Genomic DNA, 15,149 nt, shown 5'->3' with positions numbered 1-15,149 from the left:
CCGTGGTCCCGGCGCGCTCCCCTGCGCGCGGCATGCTCGGCGCGGCGCGGTGCTGCCCGGCGTGGCCCACTGCTTGAGCAGCGCGCTTGGCCCCCGGCGTGGCCCCACTGCTTGTGCAGCTCGCCCGACCCCCGGCGCGGTGCCATCTCGCGCACGACGTCTTGGTGCGGTTCGCCGTGCTCCCGGCGCGACGCGTAGCGCTCTGCCACGCATGTGACGAGCCCGTCTACCCCCCGAACTACTCCATCTACCCCCACCCCCCCCCCCCCACCCCGTTTATTTTATGCGCGTTGAGCGTGTCGTTTATTTTATGTAGTTGAACTCCACTTAGAATTGACCACGTTAATTATCTCACGTAGTTAAATGACGACTTATGTAGTGTCGGCCAATTGGATTAATTGTAACTCTGTTAGTGTATGTGATTAATACCTGTTAGTATGGCTAGGTAGAGTTAGACGATGTAATAATTAATTGCACCCCTACACGTAATATGTTTCGACTATAGCTTTAGCCACTGCGAGTCCCTTCTTTTTCTCTTTCTAGCAATTGCGAATGCAAATCGTATGTCATATCATATGCATGTTCAATTGATCTGCTCTTTTGTATGGTGTACTGTTTATTTCCTAATTCAAAAAGATGGATGTATGTTTGCACTCGCATAGATAATGGTTTGGTTGAGGAGTCTGAATAACTCACAGGAGAAGACCCTGAGCAGCAGCGGGTTGGTGTAGGCAAGTGTCCCTTGACCCACTTATGTCCTATACATTCCTTAATTCATTTTCCGCATTTACACAGTTTATACCTAAGGTTTGACTAGCTTTTGTTATTCATGTCCTTGCTTACCTATTTGTGTTGGATTATTCTAGTTTAGCTTCATGCTAGTGCTTCACGTTAATCAATGAACATGATGAGATTTATCAATGATACGTTGTTTCCCTTCTTTATTATGATGATATACTTGTGGCATTTAAGGGGACTCGAGCGGTTTCTCGAGTGCCTCTCCGTAAGGACCTGTTCATTGGATGACCGCACGGGGAAACAGTGCAACCATGAGGGTGGAATGAGACGCCCTTAGCTGAATAATTAGAGGAACCGTGGTGTAGTTCGCTTCGCCGTTGTGCCGTTAATGGGGCTCAGTGTATGTGGCTCGCTCTGCCAAGATTGGTTCGCCCCTTGGGGAGGAGTGCGGTGCATTTAGGAAACCTAACGGGCGGCTACAGCCCCGAGGAATCTTTGTAAAGGCTACGTAGTGATACCCTGCTGGGTCACCTTGGTAGTGATCAATGGAGAGTCATGATCTCCGGGCAGAAAGGGAATCACGACTTGTGGGTAAAGTGCGCAACCTCTGCAGAGTGTTATGAAAACTGATATATCATCCTTGCTCGCGGTTATGAGCGGCCAAGGGAGATCCATTGATTAGAGATACTTGATCAGAGATGTTCGGATTACACGTGGTGATGAGGATGATGGTTTTGATATTGACTATGGTAATGGTAAGTGGTATTCTTTCCGCTTGGAAAGGGTACTTTTGGGTTAACAACTTAGGTTAATACTAAAATCTAGCTCTCTCTATTAATAATAATAATCTGACCAACTAAAAGCAACTGCTTGACTTAACCCCACATAAAGCTAGTCCACTATAGCCAAACATGACATTTGCTGAGTATGTTGATGTGTACTCACCCTTGCTCTACACACCAAACCCTCCCCTTCCCCAGGTTGTCCATGTTGCAACTACTGCTCAGGAGAAGATGAAGCCGTGGAGGAAGACTTCCAGGAGTTCCAAGATTATGACGAGTTTTAGGCGTGGGTTAGCGGCAACCCCCAGTCGGCTGCCTGTGAAGGCCGTGTGTATCTTTTCGCACTTTGATTATTGTTAAGGACTATGTGGATGTCTCAGACATATGATGTAATCGACTATTATTACCCTTTTATGTTATTATTTGAGCTCTATGTGATGATGTCCAGTTATGTAACTGCTGTGTACGTGAATTGCTGATCCTGGCACGTACATGGTTCGCATTTGATTTGCCTTCTAAAACCGGGTGTGACACCACCGGCCAAATTGACCCCACCACCATGACCCCCTACCCCTGCCCATGCTAGGCCACCTCCCCGATCACCCAAAACCGGGCCACCGGCGAAGAACCGTCGTCGAGCTCCGGCAACTGGTTCTCCCTCCCAAGCGGACCCCCCGTCTCTCTCTCCCCTAACCCCGTCTCCCCATCAACCTCACTGGCACGTGGGCCCGCGCTCATGGCGTCGTCCCTGCGCCCGCCCGCACCGTTCCCTCGCTCGTGGGCCGCCTAAGCCGGCTCGCCCGCGCGCTCGGCTGGGCCGAAAATCCCCCCCAGCCCGCTGAACCAGGAATTGTTTTTCCTTTTTTCTTTTCTCCTTTTCCCATTTTCTTATATAAACAAATACTCATGTTGATATTTTATGCACCAAAAATAGTCCAAATATTCTCTAAGTCATAAATTAATAACACCTATAACTTGACACACTTTATTAACCAACAATGTTTGATATATTGTTTATTGCCTATTTTTGCAAGGCAAAGAGGGATCCGACCCTCCGGAAATCGTAGCTCCGGAAGAAGGGCAAGATCCCGACCTCCCAGAAATAGACCTTTCGTGGCAAGAAAGCTTCGACGAAGCCAAGTCCATTCTTCCCTTGATGCATAAATTACCTACTCTTTCTACCACTGCCTAAGCTGGGATATGGGTTGGGTTCTATGCATTGTGAGTCGAATGATAGCATGCATTAAAGAATATCTTTTGGATACGAAAATGTGGGTCGAGGCAATGTTGTTTTTTTTCTAAAAAGAGAAATGTTTTCAAAGAAGTGTATGATAAAGGGTATTCACCCGTATCACCAACTGAGTGGGATGATCAGGGACTCCCTGGTTTAGGGGAGGGCCTAAGGTGTTGGCTCAGCCGGGTTAGGTGTGAGCATGAAGGATCGTCCCCTCATATAAGGACCGGTTTGTCATCCTTCACTACCTGTACTCATGACAAGTACAACCACTAGAGACTTTATGGGCAGTCACTCAATCTGAACTTGTACGGTCCAAACCCCAGGGTTATGATGGTTGGGGAGCACCAGGAGGATAAGGAAGGGGAATGTTTTGTCCGTTTTGGGCATGGTGGTGGCCTAACTCCTTCTGGTATAATCGTTAAGGTAAGGACGTGCAAGAAAGAAAAGAGTTTCGGATTCGGGTCTCATTGGCCATGAGACCGTAGAGCCGGACTAGTGGGTAAAGTGTACACCTCTACGCAGAGTTTGAAACCTATTCGAATAGTTAGTGTCCACTGGTATGGACGAGTCTGGCGTGGTATGGCAATTAGTGTTTTGATCTTCGTAAAAGGGAAAGTGAGTGGGTGTTTTTGGAAATAAAAGCAATGCCACGTGAGCAGGAAGCTCACTGGTGGTTGAGTCTGAAAATGTGCTACTCCTCTCTTTTGGGTAAAACATCAAGTAACGCCCTTCTCTGAAAAAGAAATGAGTGACTTTAACTCCACCATACCAAGCATGTATCACATAGGTATCTCTCTTTTTACGGGTGGGATGGGCTTGCAGAATACCTAGTGTATTCACCCAGATTTATCTATGTTTTTTCAGCAACTGAAGACTTCTTTTCTGCTATGTTCGACTAGAAGGGGGATGTGTCTGCACCCAGTCTGCATGTGGCTTGGGCTAGATGATCTTCCACTGTGTTATGTTTTCAGGCTCGCTAGAGCTTGTATTTTGGTATTGTAATAACTATTATTCGAGACTCTATACTATTTGAAGAAATGAATGTGTTTACTAGCCTTCTGGGACTAGTAATTGTATCACATTTGAGTCCCAAAGGATCGGGACGCTTCAAAAATAAAGTTGCCAAATTAGCCCTAATCGTGAGTAGTTAAAAACAAGAAGTTTCACAAAGTACCCTAAAGTGGAGTCGTTGCGAGAGGCACTGTGTTGTGAGTTTATCCCCACAAGAAATGAATTTGTAGGTTAGGACGGGGTCAATGAGATCTTATCCCAATGGATTTACTCTTTATGAGCGTGAGGAAGGGAGTTTAAACTAGTTAAAAGAGAACTCACACGTATAGTATATGCTGAAATCTTTATTGATGTTTTTGTGTGTTACAAGGTAGAGTGTTGGCTCTCGTGCTTGTGTGAGGAGTACTACAAATTGAGTTTGTATCCCCTTGACAGCTTGGTCTTCATCCCTTTATATAATCTGACGATGTTTCGTACTAGCACCGACGATTAAATTTGTGCATTCACATTTTAGCCCCGGATGTTGTGTTCAATGGCCACAAGAGTTACACTAGTTCGGGTGAAATGTCCCTACTCCAGCCTTCGAAGGCTCGCACTACCAACACCTGATTGCTCGTAGTAGGGGTTACAAGCGAGCGAGAGAGGATGAAATCCCAAGTATCTGTGTGTTGTGTCTTTCGTGAGGTTGACCCTTCCTTTTATAGACTAAGGAGGGGTGTTTTTAGATGTCTTCTCCCGGATGGGAGCGGAACATAAGATAAAAGATGGAATTTACCTCTATTAAAACCTTATTGTACGTTAGTTTCTTTCCTCGTGTGAGGCGTGTGTCGTATCTCTGAGATTGCCAGGGGAGGACGCGATCTGTGCTGGTGGTGAAACTCCGGGTGTCATCATTACTGGTTTCTGTTTGTATCTCTTTTTGTTGACCTTCTATATTTGTAGCTTGTCCACTGGTTTCTCCTTTATCTCTGTTTAGGGCCATATGACTTCTAGGGACCTAGGCATAGGATTTGTAGGCCATGAGTGGTGGTGGGGAGATCGATACATGTTCGTGTTGTAGACCACCGACTAGCATAGTTAATATGGCGTACGCAAGCTGACAACGTGGCTAGTTTCATGGGTACCAAAATCCACTCGAGAAGGTTTCGACCTATTTGTCTGACCCCTTTGGCATGCCTCTGTCTCGCTCGTCCCATTATATTGATGCGGGGGCTCATCCTACGAGCATGGCAGATTCTTGATTGACTTGCTGACTCGTGGTCCCCGAGGATTCGAACCCCAACATAACCAAGGGAGCGAGTGGACATTGTTCCATGATGTTTTTAGTGTGCTACATCATTCATATCTTTGGACATGTAGTTCCTCTGATGTGTCTGCTTCGTCATCCTTGAATTGACTAGGGCGTGAGGGTGGTTGAGTCCTGAAGGTGTCCGAAGCCATTTTGTTAGGTACGCTTATGAAAGGCATGCAAATCATTTGCCTTGGATTTCTCCTTCTCTTTCATCATGTCCAGCTTTGTGGACTTTTGTACATTTGGAGTGTGACTAGTCATGGCCTATGGAGCCCTATTTGTACCTTTGAGGGTGAAGCAATTGGACGGAGGAGTCATCAGAGTCTTGTGTACCATACCTATTTTTGCCTTTTGCGTGTCTCAGTTAGTAGCACATGTCGAGCGATCAAAGAATCATAAATGCATTTTTCCCTTGGCGACTGTACCACATTTGGGTCATGGGGTCCTATCAGAGGCGCTCGATTTTAGATCATCTTATCTTGGGATGGTCGAGGTCTAGGTCATCTGACTGGGATGACCTGATCAAGTTTTTTTTGGTGATTGGGGTCGAATCTAACCTGGTCTGGGAACTCTTAGCTAGGTTCATTATGATCTGATCCTTCCCAGTCGGAGTAACTAGGTCGATGATCCTAGTTGGGAGACTTAGATCAGGATGATCGTCCTTTGGTCCTTCCTCTAGTTGGAGTCACCAAACAAGGGTACCGGATCATGTGAATCTGTGGACCCTTTGTGTTGTTCTTATGGTATCCCAAGAACGAGTGCATGTCACATTGGTTGCACGGTTTTATCAGCTAGAGTGGGCATAATACTCTGTTAGCCTTTATCGATGTGGCATTATAGACTGGCGCGATGAAGGGTTAACAACGTGGAGTCCCTAAATGGTCGTTAGGAGGTAGAGGGAGTAGTTGTCCAGCGAGCAACCGTGTGTAGATGCTCCGAGCAGGATCTTCGATGGCAAGGTTTGAGAGGGTCCATGCGTGTAGAGCTGTGGCACTGCAGATACAATTCTCAGCCATACGAGAAAACTTTAAGGGCATGTTCGGTTAGGGATGGATCGAAGGAACTAAATCCTTTAATAGTCAAAACTGAATAGAAAAAGATTTAATTCTACTCAATTCCCTTCGATCCCATGTAACTCAACAAACTGTAATAGAGAAACATAGGAATATTCTGAACTGGAGTATCCAACAATAATAGAAAAATTTAAGGGAAAAAGAGAGATCGACGCGGAAGAACATGCACACATGATCATCACGCCCACGGCCTCGATCTCGTGGGTGATGAGACGAGCGAGCGTGTGCAACACGTTTATCTACGTTTCCAACTTCACAAATAGTATATATAGAATTCAACTAATAAGTTGGTTAGAATCTCTCTTAAATTTAACTGGTTATCTCTTTCACATCACGTCTTTCTTTATAATTAGATAATCTATTGAATTAATTTAGACTATTCACATTTAAATGCAACATGTGCTTTCATGTTTGAAAGAAAAATGCACGTATGACCGTCCAGAGATACTACCTGCTATGCATATTTTTTTATATGTATAAAAAGCAACAACTAACGGAAACGCATGGAGAAAGTAGAAACGTTTGCCCGACAAAGAAAAGGAGCGCGGGAGGGGGACGGAGACACGAAACTGAGCCACCTAGAAATTCTTTTGGCAAACAACATGGGCCTTCATATCTACGTGGGCTTTTTTTAAGTATCTCAGCCTCGTATAAGTGTTAGCCCTTCGGGGCTACGAAATGATAACAGGATGGGCCGTTCGGGGTGGCAGCCTAAAAAAAAAAACTGCTTGCCGGATCTTCTCTGTTTGCATTTCCTAGAGCTTCTTTGTAGTTGTAGTTGTAGGGACGAGAAAAATGTACAGTCTACTTTCAAAGAAGACGACGACGTACAGTTCAGGTCTTCAAGGACTACATACACGTTCATTGGTATCACTACACTACAAGCGTGGTTTTTCCACACCTGAAGTCTGAACTCAACTCATCTTGCATTACTCCTGATCAGCAACAGTGGCGCGGCTGGAAAGCGAGCGGGCGGCGATACCCAAGGACGATCGGGAGACCGAGTTCTCCGATGCGAAGGAAGCTCGCCGCCTGGTCCTGGAAAGAAAAAGATGCTCCTCCGTTCTATCAACATGTGCCTGCCGCGCTAGCAGCGATCACCGACGATGGATCATGATCGTTGTTAGCAAATCATCCGCGCCGCTTTTGGTGCCGCCGGACGCCTTTTCCCACCCTCCCCGCCACGCCAGGACCACAGGTCCAGAGGCGCGCGACGAGCAAGTGGTGTGTGTGCGTGTGGTCCGCTGCGGCGCGACGTCGAGGCCGAGAGCACTCCATCGTACACGTACTGCTGGAGTGCTGGGACCGCCAGAAGTAGAACCAGAAGCGGATCGTTCAGAGAAGAGAACTCGTGCCCGCTGCTGCTCTCAAGGCGCGAGCGCTGGTCCCCCCTGGTTAGCGGCGAACAGGACGAGGTTTGACCAGTCTAGCCCCGTGATAAACCCAGGCCGGTCACGGTCACGGACAGGAGCACATGTGAGGTCCGTTGGGAACCACAGGTACTGGCTGCATTGGTTGATTCATTAAGCAGGTCGATCCAGACGAGCAACGACTGCTCACTGCCAACTACCATCGGGAGGGACGACTGGCCAAGCGGGGAGGCGCACCAACACAGGTGTCGCGCTCGCGCCCATGGGCCGATTCCCTGGCTGGGCCTCCGGCGCATCGTGGTCCGGCCCACCCTCCGCTTTCGCAGATCACGGATGCCTACGGGAACGGCGGGATCCGTCTCCTCTGTCTTCGCGACATGGTGTTTCTGATCGATTCGAGAGGTGAGCGTGTCGCGGCTCGCGGGAAGCCCATGCCGTGGATCTCCCTCCCCCCTCGCCGCAGAGAAACTGTGCCCGGAAAGGCATGGTGGGTGGTTGAGTCCACCGTGGACGGACGCTTTGCTTCGGTCGCATCGCATCGCATCGCATCTCGCTTGCATGCTCCATCCAGTTGGATTCTGGCGTTCCCTCGTGCTACAGCACCCTAACATCAACCTACGGGCTATGCCCTATGCCTGCTCGCCTACGCCTCCACTCCGCTCGGATCTTGTACAGAACGGAGACGCGGACACGAGAGGTTAGGGAATGCGCAGGCTACAGTTTCCCTCCGCTTCGTCAGCCACCTAAATAGAGAATCCAGCTCAGCCCTCCCCTCCCCATGCATGAAGCTTCGGATTTGTTCTAATCGAGTTTAAAGGTCACATTCCGTTTATCCATTGTTATGGCATAGAGAATCCAGCTCAGGGCCCCCGATTCTCTCTCAACCGTTTGTTTATCCAATTGCCATGGTATAGTGGCTCCCATATTGGAGCATGCGACCGGTACTGTGAGAGAGGGCACTTTACAGCGTTTCACCAGTAAGCTTGCCGTGCTTTGTATTAGCTGGGTAATTAGTAGGAGGGGGGTTACAGGTACTTGCAAAACAAAATGATACCAGCACGCACGCTTTAATGCATCTTTTGCAGCGGCACGTATGCGCGAGCGGTGGCCACGGAATTTGTCCAAAGTTTATTCTCCCGCACAGCAAAGGGACAGGGTGAAAGGTAGCACAATTGAGATTTTAATAGACATTATCTGAATAAAGAAAAGCTGACACAGGGCAGCTTTTTTGTGGGGTATGTTAAGGGGAGGGCACACTTCGCCATTTTGCTGCTCGTCCTTTCCTTTCCTTTTCCCTTGCTTGCTACCGTTAGACCCCAGGCACAGCCGAACCGTGCATGTGCACGCATTCATCACACTAAAAGGAGTTAGGATCTGTACGTAACAGTCACACGCCATATATATATATAATTGATGAATCACTGGACCAGCGACGCGCGGCACACGCAAGGACAAGGTCATGTACTACAACCTGTAGACCGTAGTGAAGGTATCTGTATGATGATGTCACACTGACAGCACGCGTATTGCATCGTGTGTTTGATCGTCTGTTATTTCTTTATTATCTATACATGTAGCCATGATTCAAAGCATAAATAAGGTTTGTGCATACCGAATCAGTTTTCGCGTGCGAAACAATGAAACAACTTCTACGTTCTGCAGATGAGGTAGTAGCTCAGATCCGTCCCGCCTGCCGCGCGGTGAGCCCATGGGTCTTCATGCTCACCTTTCGTCGAGCACCTCGGTTACATCAGAATCGCCAACCATGTCCTCAGATGGTGCGCTCCCACGAGCGCGCGGAGGACGCAGCCCAGGCGGCGGCGGTTGAGCCAGCGGGTGAGGGCCTCTGCTGCTGCCGTCCTCGCGACGGAGGAGTCCGTCGTTGCCTTGACCAGTTTGGGCCGCCCATCGGCCATCACCGCCGCAGCAGGATCCGCGTCGTCGACTCGAGACGAGTAGACGACGACCCTGTATGTACTGTACAGCGGCTCTCTAGCTGGCGACTGCATCTTGGAGCACGAGAGCTCTCGCCGTGGCGAGAGTACAGGAGCCGATCAGGATCGTGGCGCGGGGATGCGCGCGCGGGCCAACAAACCGGCAGCAGGCCAGGAAAACAGACTTTGCTGCTCTCATCTCATCTTCATGGTTTCCCGATCCGCGCTGCTCCCCATCCCCTGCCATTTTTTAAACGAATCCGCTGCTACGGCTAGCGCTGCTCGCTGTCCAACGCGCGGTTTCCGACGCCGAATTGTGGGGAATTTGTCGCTTTTGTGCTCGTGTTTTATTCCTCCCGATTGGGTGGGTTTGGTGACTCTGGTCGCCGTGTCATGTAAAGAATTTCGCGTTTGCAAGCTTGGAACGGCAGGTCGGCATGTGTGGGTCGTCTCAGACATTCCGATGGTAAAGATAACGAAACAAGTACCAGTCCACTCGATTAGGATCTACTGGTATGATGATAGATCGGGTACCTAACGTGTTAACAGTAATTCAGACTTTCTGTTACCCGAGCACGCCATCTTTTCACGGTCATTTCTCACGCATCTCACTTCACTGCCAGTGCCAGACCGCCACTAGCAGAGTATTCTCAGTACTAGGCATGTTTCAGCTCACGCACTTGAGAAGCTTTCGGTTGACTTGAACCTTGCCATCCACTGGCTGTGGCCTGTGGCGCGAAGAGGAGGATGAGAGATTTGGTCGGCTCATCACGGATCGCGATACCGGCCTGTGTGACTGAGCTGACGTTTCGGGAATATTCATTCATAGCTACGCCGGCGGGCAGCCTTTTGCCTAGCCCTCCTCCTAGCAGATTCTTCGTCGTCCGTCGGCACTGATGGCCATTTGTGGTCATTTCTGGCGGACTTTTTTTTTTCCGAGCTCTGTTATGTTACGGGTGGCACGAGCACGACAGTTGGCGGAGGAAAGGCGACGGACCGGGGGCCCGACACGTCACTGCATTGCATAGCCCCCATTCCGTCCGGGCAGCCGCCATCGAGCCCACCAAACATATCCCACTCCTTCCTTTCCTTTCAGGCTTTCACTTTGGGAGAGTACTACGAAAACTGCTCCCCAAAGGAACACCGCTCCTGGACCTCACGTCTAAAAGGTGAGAAAAAAAGTGCGCATTCCAGTTTCACACTCCGTGAACGATGGCAAAGCAACCTTACTACCTGGCACTGGCAGGCAACGAGAAGTAACCGACTCCAAGCCAGTGTGTACCGACCACTACACCCTCTATTGTCAGCCGAGTTCGATCAGTATATATATAGCTCAGCTGTCAGCTCACTTAACTACGAATTTCAGTTTAACATTGATACGGCCATACGGGCATGTACATTTGTATTATACTACTACCCGTATGTTATAATTTAGTATATAATTATATTTTACTAAGCTGCATATAATGCGATACTAAGGTTGCGTTTGGTTGAGAAGTGGAGTAGAATGAATGCATAAAACGTCTCAATTCCTAATTTTTTAATGTTTGGTTTCAATAAAAGAGAAGCGGAGCAACTGTTGGAGTCTGCATATGAAAATTTACTATAAATAGTTAGAGTGCTCACGCTCTACCAAAACGACATGATATGAACGCTCTCCTGGACACGACACGAGCGCTCTCCTACTCTCTGCACTTATATAGCTCTCTAACCAAACAAAGAACGGAGCGGCTGCCTGTCTATCGTGCTCCACCCTACACCGTACCAAATCACCCTTCACAGCACAGCGCGCCGTTCCGCTGTTTAGATGATAAAAAAAAGCGAGGAATGACTGAAGGAAGCAAACAAGGGATGGTCCAAGGAGAGCTTGGGGCTCGCTGCCACCTCGCGCGCCAGCGCCTAAATAAATCACTCCCACGCACACCCACCACCGCGCCGAGCACCTCCTCCTTCCCTTCCTTCTCTCTCCCACCCTCCTCACTAGCTCTATCTAGCTGAGTGAACTGAACAGCCCACTGGCTCGTCTTAGCTAAGCTCAGCTGTAAAGCTAAGGTTCGGAGTAGCTAGCGTGGTGGCCGGAGAGTGTAGCGAGCGGCGTTCAGCTCACCGGGGGCTGCTGGGTGAGTGAGGGAGCCAGCGTCGTGAGAGCGCTCCAAGATGATTACGGGGACGGACTTCTACCACGTCATGACGGCCGTGGTGCCGCTGTACGTGGCGATGATCCTGGCCTACGGGTCGGTGCGGTGGTGGCGCATCTTCTCGCCGGACCAGTGCTCCGGGATCAACCGCTTCGTGGCGCTCTTCGCGGTGCCGCTGCTGTCCTTCCACTTCATCTCCACCAACAACCCCTACACCATGAACCTGCGCTTCATCGCCGCCGACACGCTGCAGAAGCTCATGGTGCTGGCCATGCTCACCGCGTGGAGCCACCTCAGCCGCCGGGGCAGCCTGGAGTGGACCATCACGCTCTTCTCCCTCTCCACGCTGCCCAACACGCTCGTCATGGGCATCCCCCTGCTCAAGGGCATGTACGGCGACTTCTCCGGCAGCCTCATGGTGCAGATCGTCGTGCTCCAGTGCATCATCTGGTACACGCTCATGCTCTTCATGTTCGAGTACCGCGGCGCGCGGATGCTCATCACCGAGCAGTTCCCGGACAACGCCGGGGCCATCGCCTCCATCGTCGTCGACCCGGACGTGGTCTCCCTCGACGGCCGCAGGGACGCCATCGAGACGGAGGCCGAGGTCAAGGAGGACGGCAGGATACACGTCACCGTGCGCCGCTCCAACGCCTCGCGCTCCGACATCTACTCGCGCCGCTCCATGGGCTTCTCCAGCACCACGCCGCGCCCCAGCAACCTGACCAACGCCGAGATCTACTCGCTGCAGTCGTCGCGCAACCCGACCCCGCGGGGCTCCAGCTTCAACCACAACGACTTCTACTCCATGGTCGGCCGCAGCTCCAACTTCGGCGCGGCCGACGCGTTCGGCATCCGCACCGGCGCCACGCCGCGCCCGTCCAACTACGAGGACGACGCGTCCAAGCCCAAGTACCCTCTCCCCGTGGTGAATGCGACGTCCGGGGCGGGGGCGGCTCACTACCCCGCGCCGAACCCGGCCGTGGCCGCGGCGCCCAAGGGCGCCAGGAAGGCGGCGACGAACGGGCAGGCCAAGGGCGAGGACCTCCACATGTTCGTCTGGAGCTCCAGCGCGTCGCCCGTGTCGGACGTCTTCGGCGGTGGCGCCCCGGACTACAACGAGGCCGCGGCCGCCAAGTCCCCCCGCAAAAGTAGCAATCTTTCCCGCCGCTTGCTCGCTCCGCCCTTGGGGGAGTGTTTCTCGGGCTAATTTGTATTCTTTCTTTCCTTGGATAAACAAGTGGATGGAGGCAAGGACAGGGACGACTACGTGGAGCGCGACGAGTTCAGCTTCGGGAACAGGGGCGCGATGGACAGGGACGCGGAGGCGGGGGACGGGAAAGCCGCGGCGGCGGGCGGGGACCCCAGCACGGTGGCCGCGCCGACGGCGATGCCGCCGACGAGCGTCATGACCCGGCTGATCCTGATCATGGTGTGGCGCAAGCTCATCCGCAACCCAAACACCTACTCCAGCCTCATCGGCGTCATCTGGTCGCTCGTCTGCTTCAGGTCCGTACTACTAGCAGCTACCCAGCTACCAACCGATACGGCGGCATGCATGCATGCACCGGCCGGCGGAGTAGAGTAGCGGTAGCGGGTGATCTAGCTCTGGCGATGCGAGGCAGCTAGCCGATTGATAGCTTCGCTGTTGGATCTGCTGGTGTGTGTCCTGCAGGTGGAACTTCCAGATGCCGGCCATCGTCCTGCAGTCCATCTCCATCCTGTCGGACGCGGGGCTCGGGATGGCCATGTTCAGTCTCGGTGGGTACCGGCTGCGGCCTAACTTTCCTAGCTAGACCCTACTACACTACACCTCGGTATCGAACAGTAGAGTGAATCACCGGGACGTATCGCCATCGGCGTGCAGGGCTGTTCATGGCGCTGCAGCCGCGGATCATCGCGTGCGGGAACAAGGTGGCGACGTTCGCCATGGCGGTGCGCTTCCTGACCGGTCCGGCGGTTATGGCGGCCGCGTCCTTCGCCGTGGGCCTCCGCGGCACGCTTCTGCACGTCGCCATCGTCCAGGTACTTCTGACTTCTGAGGGTGGGGAGGGGAAGACGGATAGATTTCACAATATACCCCGCCGGCACGCCCGCCTGCAACAGCAAGAATCATCGCTGCGCTGTTTCCTTTCTCGGTCCCCCTCCTCCCTCGTGCTCGCCTCTCTCTCCCACCTCTCTCGCCGTGGCCTTTTGCGCTCGGCGGACAGCACAAAAGTTACCCTTTTTTTCTCACTGTGCTTTTGGTTTTTTGCTTCGCCAAACGGCGGAACGAGCAGGCAGCTCTGCCTCAGGGCATTGTCCCCTTCGTCTTCGCAAAGGAGTACAACGTGCACCCTGACATTCTCAGCACCGCGTAAGTTCCCCGTGTCGGAAGACACGAGCACACCAAGATCTGTTCAAAGATTCTCTCAGTCGCCGCTCGCTGACACCACAGGCGCCTGTTGCTAACCCTCCCTTTTCCTGCTTGCAGAGTCATTTTTGGCATGCTCATCGCCCTGCCGATCACGCTCGTCTACTACATCCTGCTCGGCCTGTGACCGACCCGTGGGTGATGGCAATGGCATGCCCCGCATTGCTGTAACTGTAAAGACCGCTGCTGCCACTTTCCGTTCAAGGGAGGCAAGTGAGGAGACTGTCTGCTACGACATTTGCTTGGCGCTTCAAAAATGAGTGGCTTGTTTCTCTCTCTCTTCTATCTATTTTTTATTTTTTCTCTAGAAGTAGGTGTGAGGATTGTATGGATGGAAAGTGTGGGAGGTGGACAAGTCGCGGTAGCTAGGTAGGACGACAATGGTGAGGCAAAACGGACCAAAAGGAGGTGCAAGTACAAAAGCTTGAAGGGAACAGGAGATCCAGTTTAAGCACGTCACGGGATGGGTTGGATATTTCAACGGGTTCAGGGTATTTTGGTTGGCTGCGCTGACCGATGTAAAATCAGCGCGCCATTGTGACAGGAGATCGATCTTGCTTGAGATAAACAGCTCACCTCCGGAGTTTGATGGCTTGAGATAAGGGCTCAACTCAAAATAGACAGAAATATATACCGTATTTGTCACTGAAACAAATCAGTCTTTTATACACTTGGTATTTTAAAAAAAATTGAACTTTCTTATTCGACTTGGAATTTTCTTGATGCCTCCATCTATCAATTGACTTTGTTGACCATGTCCACTATTTCACGAGTAATGAAAGTCCAAGAAAAGATACTGAATCTTGTCATTAATTGAATTTAGAATAGAAAATTCGGAGTGAACGAAGAAATACCCGATAGTTCTTTCAAAAGTACCAAGATGACCCATGTACTCTCGCTTGTCTCCTACTCCACTTGGAGTCGTGCCTCTCCTTGTTCTCGTCGGATCTAATTTGTTCTAAAAACAAGAAAGAGTAAAATGAAATAGCGTCCTTGTTAGGGCGAAAGCAAAGACGTCACCCTTCGCTCGTCGTCTCTCGCTGCAGTCGCTGGTTTGACGAAGACAAAACGGACAGGGACACCCTTCGCTTCATTCAGCACAAGACGAAGGCCTGCGGTGACGTCTCCCCGTAGCACGGCATCGTCCTGCTCTGAGGCCCAC

The 15,149-nt window shown here is 51.1% G+C and overlaps 1 protein-coding gene across 1 annotated transcript; it reads left to right on the top strand.

Moving 5' to 3' along the window:
• Nucleotides 1-11,289: 11,289 nt before the first annotated feature.
• LOC103627718 (auxin efflux carrier component 1a) lies at nt 11,290-14,696 on the top strand. Its single transcript, XM_008648028.2, has 6 exons — nt 11,290-12,725; nt 12,816-13,083; nt 13,250-13,335; nt 13,442-13,599; nt 13,854-13,930; nt 14,048-14,696. The coding sequence occupies exons 1-6, from the start codon at nt 11,594-11,596 to the stop codon at nt 14,112-14,114; spliced, it is 1,788 nt and encodes a 595-aa protein (XP_008646250.1). The 5' UTR covers nt 11,290-11,593; the 3' UTR covers nt 14,115-14,696.
• The last annotated feature ends 453 nt before the right edge of the window (nt 14,697-15,149 follow it).

The sequence above is a fragment of the Zea mays genome, chromosome 5, assembly GCF_902167145.1.
Source record: "Zea mays cultivar B73 chromosome 5, Zm-B73-REFERENCE-NAM-5.0, whole genome shotgun sequence".
NCBI lineage: Eukaryota > Viridiplantae > Streptophyta > Magnoliopsida > Poales > Poaceae > Zea > Zea mays.
Note: the sequence above shows the minus strand (reverse complement) of the source record. Positions and strands in the feature narration are given on the sequence as shown.